At 38.7% G+C, this 15,826-nt stretch overlaps 2 protein-coding genes across 2 annotated transcripts in view; one reads left to right on the forward strand and one right to left on the reverse strand.

The window, feature by feature from the left end:
* The window catches only part of CHD1L (chromodomain helicase DNA binding protein 1 like), a 155,488-nt gene that overhangs the window by 133,224 nt on the left and 6,438 nt on the right, over window positions 1–15,826 (reverse strand). The window lies entirely within an intron of this gene.
* On the forward strand, window positions 1,898–3,334 carry LOC123943752 (zinc finger X-chromosomal protein-like). Its single transcript, XM_046008042.1, has one exon. The coding sequence runs from the start codon at window positions 1,948–1,950 to the stop codon at window positions 2,632–2,634; it is 687 nt and encodes a 228-aa protein (XP_045863998.1). The 5' UTR covers window positions 1,898–1,947; the 3' UTR covers window positions 2,635–3,334.

Consider the following 15,826-nt stretch of genomic DNA (forward strand, 5'->3'; position numbering starts at 1 on the left):
CCGCATCGGCTCTCTGCTTGGCAGGGAGCCTGCTTCCTCCTCTCTCTCTCTCTGCCTGCCTCGCTCCCTACTTGTGATCTCTGTCAAATAAATAAATAAATTAAAAAAAAAAACCAATAGAACAGATCAATTAAACTAAGAGCTGGTTCTTCAAAAGAATTAACAAAATTGATAAACCCCTAGCCAGACTTACCCAAAAGAGAAAGGACTCAAATAAATGAAATCAGGAATGAAAGAGGAGAGATCACAACCAACACTGGAGAAATACAAATTATTATAAGAGAATGTTACGAGAAATTATATACCAACAAATTGGACACTGTAGAAGAAATGAATGCATTTCTAGAAACATAAAAAATACCAAAACTGAAACAGGAAGAAAGAGAAAATTTGAACAGACCCATAACCAGCAAAGAAATTGAATCAGTAATAAAAAATCTCCCAACCAAAAGAACCTAGGGCTAGATAGTTCCCAGGGGAATTCTGCCAAACATTTATTTTTTAAAAAATATTTTATTATTTATTTGACACAGAGAGAGAGAGAGAGAGATCACAAGTAGGCAGAGAGACAGGCAGAGGGGGAGGGGGAGCAGGCTCCCTGCTGAACAGAGAGCCTGATGCAGGGCTCGATCCCAGGACCCTGGGATCATGACCCAAGCTGAAGGCAGAGGTTTAACCCACTGAGCCACCCAGGTACCCCTCTATCAAACATTTAAAGAAGAACAAATATCTATTCTTCTGAAGCTGTTTCAAAAACAGAAATGGAAGGAAAACTTCCAAACTTATTCTATGAGGCCAGCATTACTTTGATCCCTACACCAGACAAAGAGCCCACCAAAAAGGAGAACTACAGACCAAATCCCTGATGAACATGGATGCCAAAATTCTCAAAAAGATACTAGCTAACTGGATACAGCTGTACATTAAAAGGATTATTCATCACCAACCATATGATCCTCTCAACAGATGCAGAAAAAGCATTTGACAAAATACAGCATCCTTTCTTGATAAAAACCCTCAAGAAAATAGGGATAGAAGGAATATAAGTCAACATCATAAAGGCCATATAGGAAAGGCCCACAGCTAATATCATCCTCAATGGGGAAAAATTGAGGGCTTTTCCCCCTAAGGTCAGGAACATGACAGGTATGCCCACTCTCACCACTGTTGTTCTATACAGTACTGGAAGTCATGGCCTGAAAAACTCCATCAAAAAACTGCTAGAGAGGTCTCCGGGGAGGGCCCGGGGGGGGGGGGGGGAGGGCCCGGGGGGGGGGGCGGCCGAGGCCCACGGGAGATGGTGGTGGGGGGGGGCGGCCAGGCCGGGTCGGGTGCGGGCCGCCAGCCTCTCCACGGGGTCGAAGGACCGCGGCCCGGCGCGGTCTTTACGGCCGAGGCGGCGGCAGCGGCGAGTGTGTAGCGGCGGCGGCGGGCGGGAGCGCGGAGGAGGTGGAAAGAAGGGGGGCGCTGTCACGGAGACTCCGGCCGCCGGAGACCCCGCCGCAACGAGGCCACTGGGCTCCCCGGTCGCGGAGCGTGAGCGGCGCCAACCCGGGGCGCCGGGGGGGGACACACCGGGCGGAGAAGGGGGCCTATCTACCCTTCCGCATTTTCCTGGGTCTCTCTCCCGGGCGGTGACGTGACGTGCTGACGGCGGGCCGGTGCCGGGGAGCTGGGCCGCTTTTTGTCAGCTCCGAGCTCGGCCCCTCCTCCCTCCCTCCGCCCGCCCCACCAGCCGGAGCCCGGCCCAGTGCTCCAGAGAAAGGCCGGCCTGCAGCACCCGGCATCATCGCCGACCGCCCGCACGCCCGTCTGGGGTGGGGGGGTGGGGGGGAGTGTAATTTGCACAGCGCGAAAACGAATAAATTTTTAAAGGAGTCTTTTCAACTCATTTATTTGAAAACAACTTTCTTGAAAAGGAACTGTGACTGATGAGAATTAAAGGCCATGGATGAAGATGGACTTGAATTACAACCACAAGAGCCAAACTCATTTTTTGATGCAACAGGAGCTGATGCTGCACACATGGACGGTGATCAGATTGTTGTGGAAGTACAAGAAACTGTTTTTGTTTCAGATGTTGTGGATTCAGACATAACTGTGCATAACTTTGTTCCTGATGACCCAGACTCAGTTGTGATCCAGGATGTTATTGAGGATGTTGTTATAGAAGATGTTCAGTGCCCCGATATCATGGAAGAAGCAGATGTGTCTGAAACGGTCATCATTCCTGAGCAAGTGCTGGACTCAGATGTAACTGAAGAAGTTTCTTTAGCACATTGCACAGTCCCAGATGATGTTTTAGCTTCCGACATTACTTCAGCCTCAATGTCTATGCCAGAACAGGTCTTGACGAGTGAATCCATACACGTGTCCGATGTTGGACATGTTGAACACGTGGTTCATGACAGTGTAGTGGAAGCAGAAATCGTCACCGACCCTCTGACAACGGACGTCGTTTCAGAAGAAGTACTGGTAGCAGATTGTGCCTCTGAAGCAGTCATAGATGCCAATGGGATCCCTGTGGACCAGCAAGATGATGACAAAAGCAACTGTGAGGACTACCTTATGATTTCCTGTAAGTCTTGGGGTACCGTGATTGTCAAAGGTATTTTTGAAGGCTGTCTTTCCTAACTTACATCAGGGGTGAAATTTTCTTGACTTCTATAAAATTAAAGTAAATCTCATAGATCTACCTGCATTGTTTCAGTTTGGAGCCTATAAGATAACCCAAAATTAAAAGTGAAATGGTGCAGAGTAAAGAGGCGTTTCTCTATAAGGACACAATAGAAAGATGAGATTTCTTCAGTCTAGAAAGACAAAGATGGAAAGGAGTAGAACTGAACTTTCTGAAATCATGAAGGATGTGATTAGGCTGTTATGAGCCTTTATTAGAATTAGGAATCCTCTTGAAACTAAAAAGGAGTTCAACCTGGAAAAAAGTGTATAACCAAACTAACATTCTTGTATATGGATGCACAGTGCTACTTATGTACTACTTACGTACTTACTCTCCTTACATGTGAAATGCTATTTCTATAACAGCATGGAAAAGAGCTCTGGCGTAGTATTGAAACTTTAAATGATTCCAAAACGTGATTTCAAGTATGATGGACTCATAGTAGGTTATTGAAGAAAGTAAGGTGTTTTGGAACACACTCGAACATTTTTAACTTAACGTCTGGAAGGATAGCTGTGTCTTTTTACAACCTGTTTCTTGGTACCACTTTCAAAGATAAAATCCTCAACTGGATAGACCACAGTTCTGACCCACTATGGGGATTCTTGTGCCTTTAGGAACTAAACGTCAAACAAAGACTCACAGACCATTTGCTTATATAAATTCACAAGACTGTTTGCTTTGCTTGAATACCTGTTACAATAGAGGAATTTCACATAACATATATTGGAGTCCACCAGCATTTTAGGAAATACCTTTTAAAAGCTCCAGATTTTGGAAATCCGAGAACTCTGTGTGAAGAGGAAGAAAACGCCTTCATTGAACACATGTGTTTGGTTTCCCTACTCTGTGTTAGACATTGTTGTAAGTAGTGCAGATATGGATTGGTGATAAGTAAAAAAAAATACATTAAAAAAAACTGCTAGAACTAATACATGAATTCAGCAAAGTTGCAGGATATAAAGTCAATGCACAGAAATCTTTTTGCTTTTCTATACACCAATAATGAAGCAGCAGAAAGAGAAATCAAGGAATTGATCCCATTTACAAATGCACCAAAAACCATAAGATACCAAGGAATAAACCTAGCCAAAGAGGTAAATGATCTGTATGCTGAAAACTATAAAACACTTATGAAAGAAACTGAAGATGACACAAAGAAATGGAAAAGCATTCCATGCTCATGGATTGGAAGAATAAAAATTGTTAAAATGTCTATACTGCCCTAAGCAATCTATAGGATTCAATGCAATCCTGATCAAAATAACATCAGGATTTTTCACAGAACTAGAATAAACAATCTGAAAATTTGCATGGAGCCAAAAAAGATCCCAAACAGCCAAAGTAATGTTGAAAGAGAAAAGCAAAGTGGAGACATCAAGATTCTGGACTTCAAGCTCTATTACAAAGCTTTTATCATCAAGACAGTATGGTACCTGCACCAAAACAGACATATAGATCAATGGAGCAGAACAGAGTCCCCATTTACCAGAAATGGACCCACACCTCTATGGCCAAGTAATCTTCTATAAAGAAGGAAAGAATATCCAATGGCAAAAAGATAGTCCCTTCAACAAGTGGTACTTGGGAAAATGGGTCGCAAAATGCAGAATGAAACTGGACCACTTTCTTATACCACACAAAAAATAAATTCAAAATGGATGAAATATCTAATTCTAGAGGAGTAAACAGGCAGCAATCTCTTTTGCCTCAGCAGCAGCAACTTCTTACTAGACACATCTCCAGAGGCAAGGAAAAAACAAAACAAAAATAAACTATTGGGACCTGACCAAGAGAAAAAGCTTCTATACAGGGGCACTTGGCTGGCTCAGTCAGTTAAGCATCTGACTCTTGATTTTGGCTCAGGTCATGATCTCAGGGTTGTGAGATCAAGCCTTGTGTCAGGCTCCATGCCCAGCATAGAGCCAGCTTAAGAGTCTGTCTCTCCCCCTCTCCCTCTGTCCCTCTCCCTATCCTGCTCTCTCTCTCTCCCAGTCTTAAAAAAAAAAAAAAAAAATCTTCTACACAGTGAAGGAAACAATCAACAAAACAACAGGCAAACAATGGAATGGGAGAAGATACGTGCAAATGACATATCAGAAAAAGGGCTAATATCTAGAATCTATAAAAAACTCATCAAAATCAACACCCCAAAAATAAATAATCTAGTTAAGAAGTGGGCAGAAGACATGAGAAGACATTTCTCCAAAGAAGACATATATAACAGACACATGAAAAGATGCTCAACATCATGATCAGGGAAATACAAATCGAAACCACAGTGAGATACCACCTCACACCTGTCAGAATGGCTAAAATTAACAACAGAAATCACAGATGTTGGTGAGGATGTGAAGAAAGGGGAACCCTCCTACACTGTTGGTGGGAATGCAAACTGGTTCAGCCACTCTGGAGAACAGTATGGAGATTCCTCAAAAAATTAAAAATAGAACTACCCTATGACCCACCAATTGCACTACTGGGGTTTTTTTGTTTGGCTTTGTTTTTTTGTTTTTGTTTTTGTTTATTTGTTTTCAAAGAGGGAGATAGGGAGGGGCAGAGGGAAAAGGAGAATCTTAAGCAGGCTCCATGCCCATGCAGAGCCTGATGTGGGGCTCATTCGCACAACACTGAGATCATGACCTGAGCCAAAATCAAGAGTCAAATGCTTAACTGATTGAGCCACCCAGGCATCCCACACTACTGGGTATTTATCCAAAGGATACACAAATGCTGATTTGAAGGAGCATATATACCCCAGTGTTTATAGCAGCACTATCAACAACGGTCAAATTATGGAAAGAGCCCAAATGTCCATAGCCTGATGAATGAACGAGGAAGATTTGACACACACACACACACACACACACACACACACACAGAGGAATATTAGCCATCAAAAAGAATAAATGAAACAAGATGGGATTGGGAGGGAGACAAACCATAAATGACTCTTAATCTCACAAAACAAACTGGGGGTTGCTGCGGGGAGGTGGGATTGGGGGAGGGGGAGCGGGCTATGGACATTGGGGAGGGGAAGCGAACCATAAGAGACTATGGACTCTGAAAAACAACCTGAGGGTTTTGAAGGGTCAGGGGTGGGAGGTTGGGGCAACCTGAGGGTTTTGAAGGGTCAGGGGTGGGAGGTTGGGGGAACAGGTGGTGGGTAATGGGGAGGGCACGTTTTGCATGGAGCACTGGGTGTTGTGCAAAAAGAATGAATACTGTTACGCTGAAAAAATAAATAAAATGAGAAAAAAAAAAAAAAAAAAAAAAAAAAAAAAAAAAAAAGAATGAAATCTTCCATTTGCAATTACATGGATAGAACCAGAGTGAATTATGCTAAATGAAATAAATCAGAGAAAGAAAAATATCATATGATTTCATTCATAAGAAATCAAACAGATGAATATAGGGGAAGGGAAAGAAAAATAATAAAAACAGAGAGGAGGCAAACCATAAGTGACTATTAACTATAGAGAACAAACTGAGGGTTGCTGGTGGGGAGGTGAGTAAGAGAGTGGACTAAATGGGTGATGGGCATTAAGGAAGGCACATTTGATGAGCACTGGGTGTTATATGTAAGTGATGAATCACTAACTTCTAATCCTGAAATCAATGCCACACTATACATTAACTAACTTGAGTTTAAATAAAAAATGAAAATAAGTAAAAATAAAAATAAATAAATTACTATGTTTTCCCTTGATTACACATTAAGTTGTTCTAAGAAAGCATAATATAACTTACTACAGCAATTTTGTTTTCTTTGCTGAATAAATATAAACTATAATTGTGGAGAAGAGAAAATGGCGAAATAAGGTCAAAATAAACATCTTCTTAAGATCACTTAGATTAAGTTCTGTCCTGTAGCTGACAGGCACATTGAGCCAATAGTCTCCAGTAGCAAAATTTATGGTACATTAATGGCAAGTACATTCATAAATTAAATAATTTTACTTAATACTGGGTCTGTGCCCTGTTACTTTTGTCAATGGCAATATAATATGTAATGGTATATAAACATCCTCCAGAGTGCCTACTTGGAATTTTCCAAACTGCTGTATTTTTCTATTTTTCTACACTTCTGTAAATATTTTTTGCTGTACCCTACTCTTGGTAAATTGTCCACTTCCCCAGATGGCTAGCACCTATACCCTCAAGATTCATTTCATCTGTTATCTTCCAGGAATCTCTTACTAAATGATCTCCAATACCAAAAAGGTGACCTTCTTCTGTGCACTTATTGTACTGGTATTTTGCTCAATTTTATTTGGTGAATATTTTTGTTACACTATTTGGCATCAGTTGGTTCTTTCAGCTGTTTCTTCCTTAAACTAGAAAATTCCTTGGAGGAAGACATTTTGTAACTACTCTATATATTCCCAGTGTTGCCTAAAACATAGTAAGAGCTCAGTAAATTAAGTTAATTAATTGAATGAATAAATTTGACATGAATATTCTTTAATATATGAATGTTTTTAAAGGATTAAATCAAATCATGAATATACCTCAATTTTTATACATACAAAAAATGAAATAAAAGGATTAATGCTTTTATTAAAAAGTTATTAAGGAGTTTAAGGATGCGGAACATTTTGAAATGTCTATGGGGCAAGCATGTTCTCCTAGAAAATATTCTGGAATAGATAATTGATCTTAGTCAGTATGTCATCTCTAATGTTATGTTTGTTTTGAAATGCAAGTGATATGTCCTGTCTAAAACTTATTTCCTCAATTAAACATAGGATCTAAAAGGCATTGGGGCACCTGGGTGGCTCAATCAGTTAAGCATCCAACTCTTATTTCAGCTCAGGTCATGATCTTAGGGTGGAGAGATGGAACCCCAAGTTGGGCACACACGCTGGGCATGGGGTCTGCTTAAGATTTTCTCTTTTCCCCTCCTTCTGCCCCCTCTCTAAAAAGGGGGCAGAATTTTAATTTAAAATTTTAATTTAAATTTTTAATTTAAAAAAATTAAAAAATAAAATCTAAATAAATAAATTTTAAAAGTCAGCATCTTAACACAGGAAAGAAGGTGGGGTAATGTCTTCCTTGATCCTCATTTCTATTTCTCTCTCCTTTCTCAAATTCCCCACCTTCTTCAAAGTACACACCACCTCTACTATTTGAAGTAATTTACAGACCTCTCAAGTTTACTCTCCTTCATTCAGTGAAGGTTTTAGTACCAAGCTCTCTGCCTCACTCTCTTTATAAATATGACTATTTCCTGCAGTTGGTTTTAACAAGTTTGCTCAAACCTCAAACCTGCCCCCTTTCCTCAGGGTTCTTTTTTTCTCTATGAAATAGGAAGCAATCAGAAGACTTTCACATCATTCTACTCAGCATCCAGAGTTTTTAATAGGGGAAGACATAGACACCCTCCTACCTTGTATCAAAATTCCTGAATCTCAGAAGGAAAGCTGTTGTTCAGCTTAAAGCACATGGTTGCACAACCAGCTTAGACACAGTAAGCTACTCTATCAGTTAGGATGGTAATAATCCTCTCCAAATTCAAGTTCCCAGACATCAGCCATAGGTCAAACTTGAAAGCAGGCCTTTCTTTTTTCTTTTTTTTAAATTTATTTATTTTTTCAGCGTAACAGTATTCATTGTTTTTGCACAACACCCAGTGCTCCATGCAAAACGTGCCCTCCCTATTACCCACCACCTGTTCCCCCAACCTCCCACCCCTGACCCTTCAAAACCCTCAGGTTGTTTTTCAGAGTCCATAGTCTCTTATGGTTCGCCTCCCCTTCCAATTTTTTTTTTTTTATAAACATATAATGTATTTTTATCCCCAGGGGTACAGGTCTGTGAATCACCAGGTTTACACACTTCACAGCACTCACGATAGCACATACCCTCCCCAATGTCCATAACCCCCTCCCCCTCTCCCAACCCCATCTCCCCCCAGCAACCCCCAGTTTGTTTTGTGAGATTGAGTCATTTATGGTTTGTCTCCCTCCCAATCCCATCTTGTTTCATTTATTCTTCTCCTATCCCCCTAACCCCCCAGGTTGCTTCTCCATGTCCTCATATCAGGGAGATCATATGATAGTTGTCTTTCTCCGATTGACTTATTTCACTAAGCATGATACGCTCTAGTTCCATCCACGTCGTCGTAAATGGCAAGATTTCATTTCTTTTGATGGCTGCATAGAAAGCAGGCCTTTCTAATGATAAGTAGTATCCATAACTGGAATGAAGAAGTTATGAGAACAAAAGGTACAGCACAGGGAATATAGTCAGTGGTACTGTAATAGTGTTGTATGGTGACACAGGGCAGCTACACTTGTGGTGAGTGTAGCATAACATATAGAGTTGTTGAAGCCCTATGTTGTACACCTCAAACTAATGTAACATTGCATGTCAACTGTACTAAAAAAAGTACTATAAAAAAGAAATAAAATGAATAAAGATGAGTGATCTCAGGAGATAAAATTATGCTTCATCCCCTTGAGAGGGTAATATCTCCATAATTTGTTTGGAATTCTGTACAGGAAACCTGTTCTTCCATATCCTGGTTGGTATTTGATTCTTTATTTGGGGGATATTAAAAGCATTATAATGGCTGTAAAATTCAGCTCTTTTGTGCACACTGACTTTTATCAGGGACCTGTACTGGTGTCCAGACTCTTGCCTAGCATTTCAAGTACCCAGAAACACCACCATCCTCTGGAATTTGACAGAAATTCTCAGATCCCACCCCAAACCTATTGAATCACAAGCTTTGGGCACATGGCCTATTCAAGTGTGTCTTAATAAGCCCTCTAGGGAACTCTGATGTAAAGCAAAGTTTGAGAACCTTTGATTTAGCCAGAAGGCGAGGAACACCAGTCCTGCTCTGTCAGGCGTCAAATTAATCCTGAGGTATTTATGCACTCTTACTATCTGCAAGAACCAATAGTTAATGACTTATGAAAACTGGGTTGGAGTAAGGAGTGGTGTGGAGCTGGGATATATTCAAACTAGCCTCGTCCCCTCCCTATAATTTTAAATAAACTTCTTTTAAAGTTTATTTTAGAGCACTTTTTCCTCTACTCCTTGGATGTAAATTCTCTCATTTGAAGAGTCCTTTGACAACAAATCATGGCATTGGACCTGTTCATGCATTTCATTTTGATTGCTTTTAATTTTTTAAAAAATATTGTTTATTTATTTGACAGACAGATAATTCCAAGTAGGCAGAGAGGCAGGCAGTGTGTGTGGGGTGGGGGAGAGCAGGCTCTTCGCCCAGCAGAGAGCCCGACACAGTGCTCAATCCCAGGACCCTGAGATCAAGACCCCAGCCAAAGGCAAAGGCTTAACCCATGGAGGCTCCCAGGTGTCCCTTGACTGCTTTAGTAATTTTTAAAAACTTTTTATTTTGAACTAGTTTCAGCCTTTTAAAAAAATTGGAAAAAGACTACAAAGTCAATATCTTTTTGTGATAAAAGCTCTCAACAAAGTAGATATAGAAATAATGTACTATATAAGACAAACCCACAACTAACACTGCTGAGAACTTTTTCTCTACGTTCAGAAATAAGACAAGGATGCCCACTCTTGCCACTTTTACTCAACATAGTATCAGAAGTTCTAGTCATGGCAGTAAAAGGCAATCAGAACAGAATGGAAGACATAAAACTGTCTCTAATAGCAGATGTACTACATAAAGAATACCTTAAACATTCCACCAAAAAACTGTTAGAACTAGTAAATGAAATCAGTAAAATTGCAGGATAGAAATTTAACATACAGAAATCAGTTGTATTTCTTTTTTTAATTTAAATTTTAGTTAGCTTACAGTGCAATATTGGTTTCTGGAGTAGAATACCGTGATTCATCACTTACATACAACACGTGGTGCTCATAACAAGTGCCCTCTTTAATACCCATCACCCATCCAGCCTATCCCTGAACCACCTCCCCCATCAACCCTCAGCTTGTTCTCTATTGTTAAGAGCCACTTATACTTTGTTTCCCTCTCTCCTTGTTCCCTCTTCTTGTATACTCATTTGTTTTCTTTCTTAAATTTCACATGAGTGATATCCTATGGCATTTGTCTTTCTCTGACTGACTTATTTCATTTAGCATAATACACTCTAGCACCATCCATGTCATTGCAAATGGCAAGGTTTCTTTTTTTATTTTGATGACTGAGTAATATTCCTGTGTATGTGTGTGTGCACCCCACATCTTCTTTATCCATTCATCAATCGATGGACATTTTGGTTCTCTCCATAGTTTGGCTATTGTTGATAATGTTGCTATAAAGATTAGGGTGCATGTACCCATTCAAATCTGTATTTTCATAACCTTTGGGTAAATATCCAGTAGTGAAATTGCCTGCTTAAGATTCTCTCTCCTTTTCCCTCTGCCCCTCCCCACCTTCCTCTCTGAAAACAAAAAAACGAACCAAACCAAACCAAATCAAACCAAACCAAGCCAAACCAAGATCAGTAGTGCAATTGGTGGGTCATAGGGTAGTTCTATTTTTAACTTTTTGAGGAACCTCCATTCTGTTCTGCAGAGTGACTGAACCAGTTTGCATTCCCACCAACAGTGCAGGAGTTTACCCTTTCTCCACATCTTCACTAATGCCTGTTGTTTCTTGTGTTATTAATTTTAGCCTTCTGACTGGTGTGAGGTAGTATCTCATGGTGGTTTTGATTTGTATTTCCCTGATGATGGTGATGTTGAGCATCTTTTCATTTTTCTGTTAGCCATCTTGATCTCTTCTTTAGAAAAGTTCTATTCATGTTTTCTGCCCATTTCTTAACTGGATTATTTCTTTTTGGGTGTTGGTTTGATAAGTTCTTTATAGATTTTGGATACTAACTAATGTCTTTTTTACAAAAAGACATTTGTAAAATGTCTTTTACAAATATCTTCTCCTATTCCATGGGCTGTCTTTTAGTTTTGTTGATTGTTTCCTTTGCTGTGCAGAGATTTTTATCTTTTTTTTTTTTAAAGATTTTATTTATTTATTTGACAGACAGCAAACACAAGTAGGCAGAGAAGCAGGCAGAGAGAGAGAGGAGGAAGCAGGCTCCCTGCTGAGCAGAGAGCCCAATGTGGGGCTCGCTCCCAGGACCCTGGGATCATGACCTGAGCTGAAGGCAGAGGCCTTAACCCACTGAGCCACCCAGGCGCCCCCAGAGATTTTTATCTTGATGAAATCTCGATGAAATCCCTATAGTTCATTTTGAACTTTTGTTTTTTTTTCCTCTGGCTTTTGTTTCCCTTACCTCTGGCAATATATCTAGTAAGAAGTTGCAATGGCCAAGGTCAAAAAGGTTGCTAGCCTATGTTCTCCTCTAGGATTTTGATGGTTTCCTTCTCACATGTAGGTCTTTCATCCTTTTTGAATTTGCTTTTGTGTATGGTATAAGAAAGTGGTCCAGTTTCATTATTTTGCAGAATGTCCAGTTTTCCCAACACCATTTGTTGAAGAGACTATCTTTTTTCCATTCTTTCTTGTTTTGTCGAAGATTAGTTGAAAAAGTAGTTGAGAGTCCATTTCTGGGTTCTCTATTCTGTTCCTTTCATCTGTGTGTCTGTTTTTGTGCCAGCTTGATGACCGCAGCTTTGTAATATAGCTTGAAATCCAGAATCGTGTTGCCTCCAGTTTTGTTTTTTCTTTTTCAGAAATAGCTTTGGCTATTTGGGTGGCTCCATACACATTTTAGGACTGTCTGTTCTAGCTCTGTGAAAAATGTTGTTGGTATTTTGAAAGGATTGTACTGAGTGTGTAGATTGCTTAGGGTAGTATAGACATTTTAACAATATTGTTCTTCCAATCCATGACCATGGAATGCTTTTCCATTTCTTTGTGTCCTCTTCTATTTCTTTCATAAGTATTCTATACTTTTTAGAGTACAGATCTTTTACCTCTTTAGTTGGGTTTATTCCTAGGTATCATTGTTTTTGGTGCACTTGCAAATGGGATCAATTCCTTGATTTCTTTTTCTGCTACTTCATTATTATTGTATAAAAATGCAACAGATCTGCATACTGAAGAAATCAGCTGCATTGCTATACACTAACAACAAAGAAGAGAAGTTAAGAAAACAATCCTATACAATTGCATTAGAAAGAACAAAAATACCTAGGAATAAATTTAATCAAGGAGGTGAAAGAACTGAAAGCTGTAAGGCAGTGATTAAGGAAACTGAAGATGACACCAATAATGGAAAGATACTCCATGCTCATGGAATGGAATAATTAATATTGTTAAAATCTTCAGACTACCAAAAGCAATCACAGATCCAATGTAATCTCTATTAAAATTCCAAAGGTAATGTTACAGAAATAGAACAAACAATACTATAATTTGTACAAAATCAAAAAAGACCCTGAGAGCCAAAGTCATCTTGAGAAAGAAGAACAAAGCTGGAGGTCTCATGTTCCCTGATTTTAAACTATACTACAAAGCTATAGTAATCAAAACCATATAGCATTGCATGAAAACAGTCACATAGATCAAAGGAATAGAAGGGAAAACCCAGAAATAAACCCATACATGTATCATCAATTAATCTATGACAAAGGATAAAAGAATACACAATTGGGAAAAGACCAATAAATGGTGTTGGAAAACTGAATAGCTAATGCAAAAGAATATAACTGGATCACTTTCTGATATCATGTACAAAAATAAATTCAAAACGTATTAAAGAATTGCATGTAGGACCTAAAACCAAAGAAACAAAAGAAAACATTGACAGTAAGCTCTGACATCATCTTTAACAATATTTTTATGGATTAGCTTTGTCAGGCAAGGGCAACAGAAGCTAAAATTAATAAATGAGATTACATCAAGCTAAAAAGCTTTGGCACAGTGAAGGAAACAATAAACAAAACAAAAAGGCAACCCACTTAATGCAAGCAGATACTTGCAAATCATACATCTGAAAAGGGATTAATATTCAAAATGAATAATTTATACAACTTAATATCCAAAAAACAAAAAACCTGATTGAAAAATGGGCAGAGGACTTGAATAGACATTTTTTTCAAAGAAGACATTCAGATGGCCAGCCAACAGGCACATGAAAAGATGCTCAAAATCACTCACTATCAAGAAAATGCAAATCAAAACCAAAATAAGATATCACCTCACAACTGATACTGACTCATCAGATTGGTTTACACCAGACTGGTTATTGTCAAAAAGACAAAACACAAAAAATGTTGGGGAGAATGTGGAGAAAAGGGAATCTTCATACACTGTTGGTGAGAAGGTAAACTGGTGCAGCCACTATCAAAAACTGTATGGAGATTCTTCAAAATTTAACACTAGAGTTAGCATATGATCCAGCAATTCCACTTTTGCATATTTTTTAATTTAAATTCAATTAGCCAACATAAAGTATGTCATTAGTTTTAGATGTTGTGTTCAATGATTCATCACTTATGTATAACACCCAGTGCTCATCATAACACGTGCCCTTCTCAATGCCCATCACTTCTGGGTCTTTATCCAAAGAAAATGAAAACACCAATTTGAAGAGATAAATGCATTCCTATGTTCATTGGAGCATTATTTACAACAGCCAAGATTTGAAAGCAAACTACGTGTCCATGGATAGATGAATGGATAAAGAAGATGTAGTATAAAGAAGATAAATATATATATTTATCAGGCATAAAAAAGGATGAAATCTAGCCATTTTTGACAGAACTGATGGATCTAGAGAATATTATGCTAAGTAAAATAAGTGAGACAAAGACAAATAATGTATGATTTCACTTATATGTGGAATCTAAAAAAACAAAACAAATGAACAAAACAAAACAGAAACAGAGTCATAGATATAGAAAACAAACTGTTGGTTACCAGAGTAAGGAGGGGTTGGAAGGGGCAAAAAAGTTGAAGGGGATTTCTTAATAGAAAATTCCAGTTATAAAATAAATAAGTGATGCAGATGTAATGTGCAGCATAGGGAATATAGTCAATAACATTGTAATAACTTTGTACGGTGACAGGTGGTAACTAGACTTATCAGGGGCTCATCTCATAATGTATAAAAATATCACATCACTATGATGAACATCTGAAGTCATTAGGATATTGTATGTCAATTATATTTCATTTTTATTTATTTATTTTTAAGATTTTATTTATTCACTTGAGAGAGAGAGATAGTGAAAGAGAGCATGAGCAGGGAGGAGAGGGAGAAGCAGCCTCCCCACCAGGTGGGATCATGACCCGAGCCAAAGACAGATGCTTAACTAACTGAGCCACCCAGATGGCTGAATATTTCAATTAAAAAAAACAGTACAGAGAGGTCTCATATACCCTTAGCCAAGACTCCCTAAGTATAAGATTTCATATAACATTATAATCCTCAAGGAAATTAACCTTGATATAATACTGTTAACTAAGCCACAGACCTTATTCAAAGTTCACTAATTTTCAAACTAAATTCCTTTTTCTGTTCCAGGATCAACTCTGGGATCCCATATTGTATTTAGTTGTTAGGTATCCTTATTCTCCCCCAATCTTTGTCAGCTCCTCAGGCTTTTGTTGCCTTTCCGGACCTTGACACTTTTAAAAAGAACTAAGTTCTGTCCTTTTTTCTAATTTATTTAGTCTATTTCTAATGTTCTTTTTCTGTCACAGGATCCCACTCAAAATACATTACCCCTCAACATTAGGCTCGCTTAGACTGTGATAGTTTCTCAGACTTTCCTTGTTTTTGATGATCTTTCAAGTTTTTAAGACTACTACTGGTTAAGCATTTTGTAGAATATCCCTTACCTGGTGAGTGTCTAATATTTTTTCTCATGATTAGGCTGAGGTTATAGCTTCTCAGGAAAAAGACCACAGAGGTAAAGTGTTATTCTCATTATATGATACCAAGGGTACATACTACTAATGACTTATCACTAATGATGTTAATCTTGATCAACTGGCTGATGCAGTGTTTGTCATGTCTCTCTACTGTTAAGTTATTCCTTTTCCCCCTTATATATTGTACTCTTTAGAAGGAATTACTATACTCAGCCTACACTTAAGCAGTTGACAGTTATGTTCCATCTCTTTGAGGACAGAATATCACATAAATTTTTTGGAATTTTTCTGTATGGGAAGAATGCTTTCCCCTTTATTTGCTTATTTAATCATTTTTTTATTAACAGCATAGACTCATGGATATT

The sequence above is a fragment of the Meles meles genome, chromosome 1 (genome assembly GCF_922984935.1).
Source record: "Meles meles chromosome 1, mMelMel3.1 paternal haplotype, whole genome shotgun sequence".
NCBI lineage: Eukaryota > Metazoa > Chordata > Mammalia > Carnivora > Mustelidae > Meles > Meles meles.

What these genes read in the sequence shown, in the direction of transcription:
- LOC123943752 (XM_046008042.1), top strand. Translation starts at nt 1,948, where the DNA reads ATGGATGAAGATGGACTTGAATTACAACCACAAGAGCCAAACTCATTT.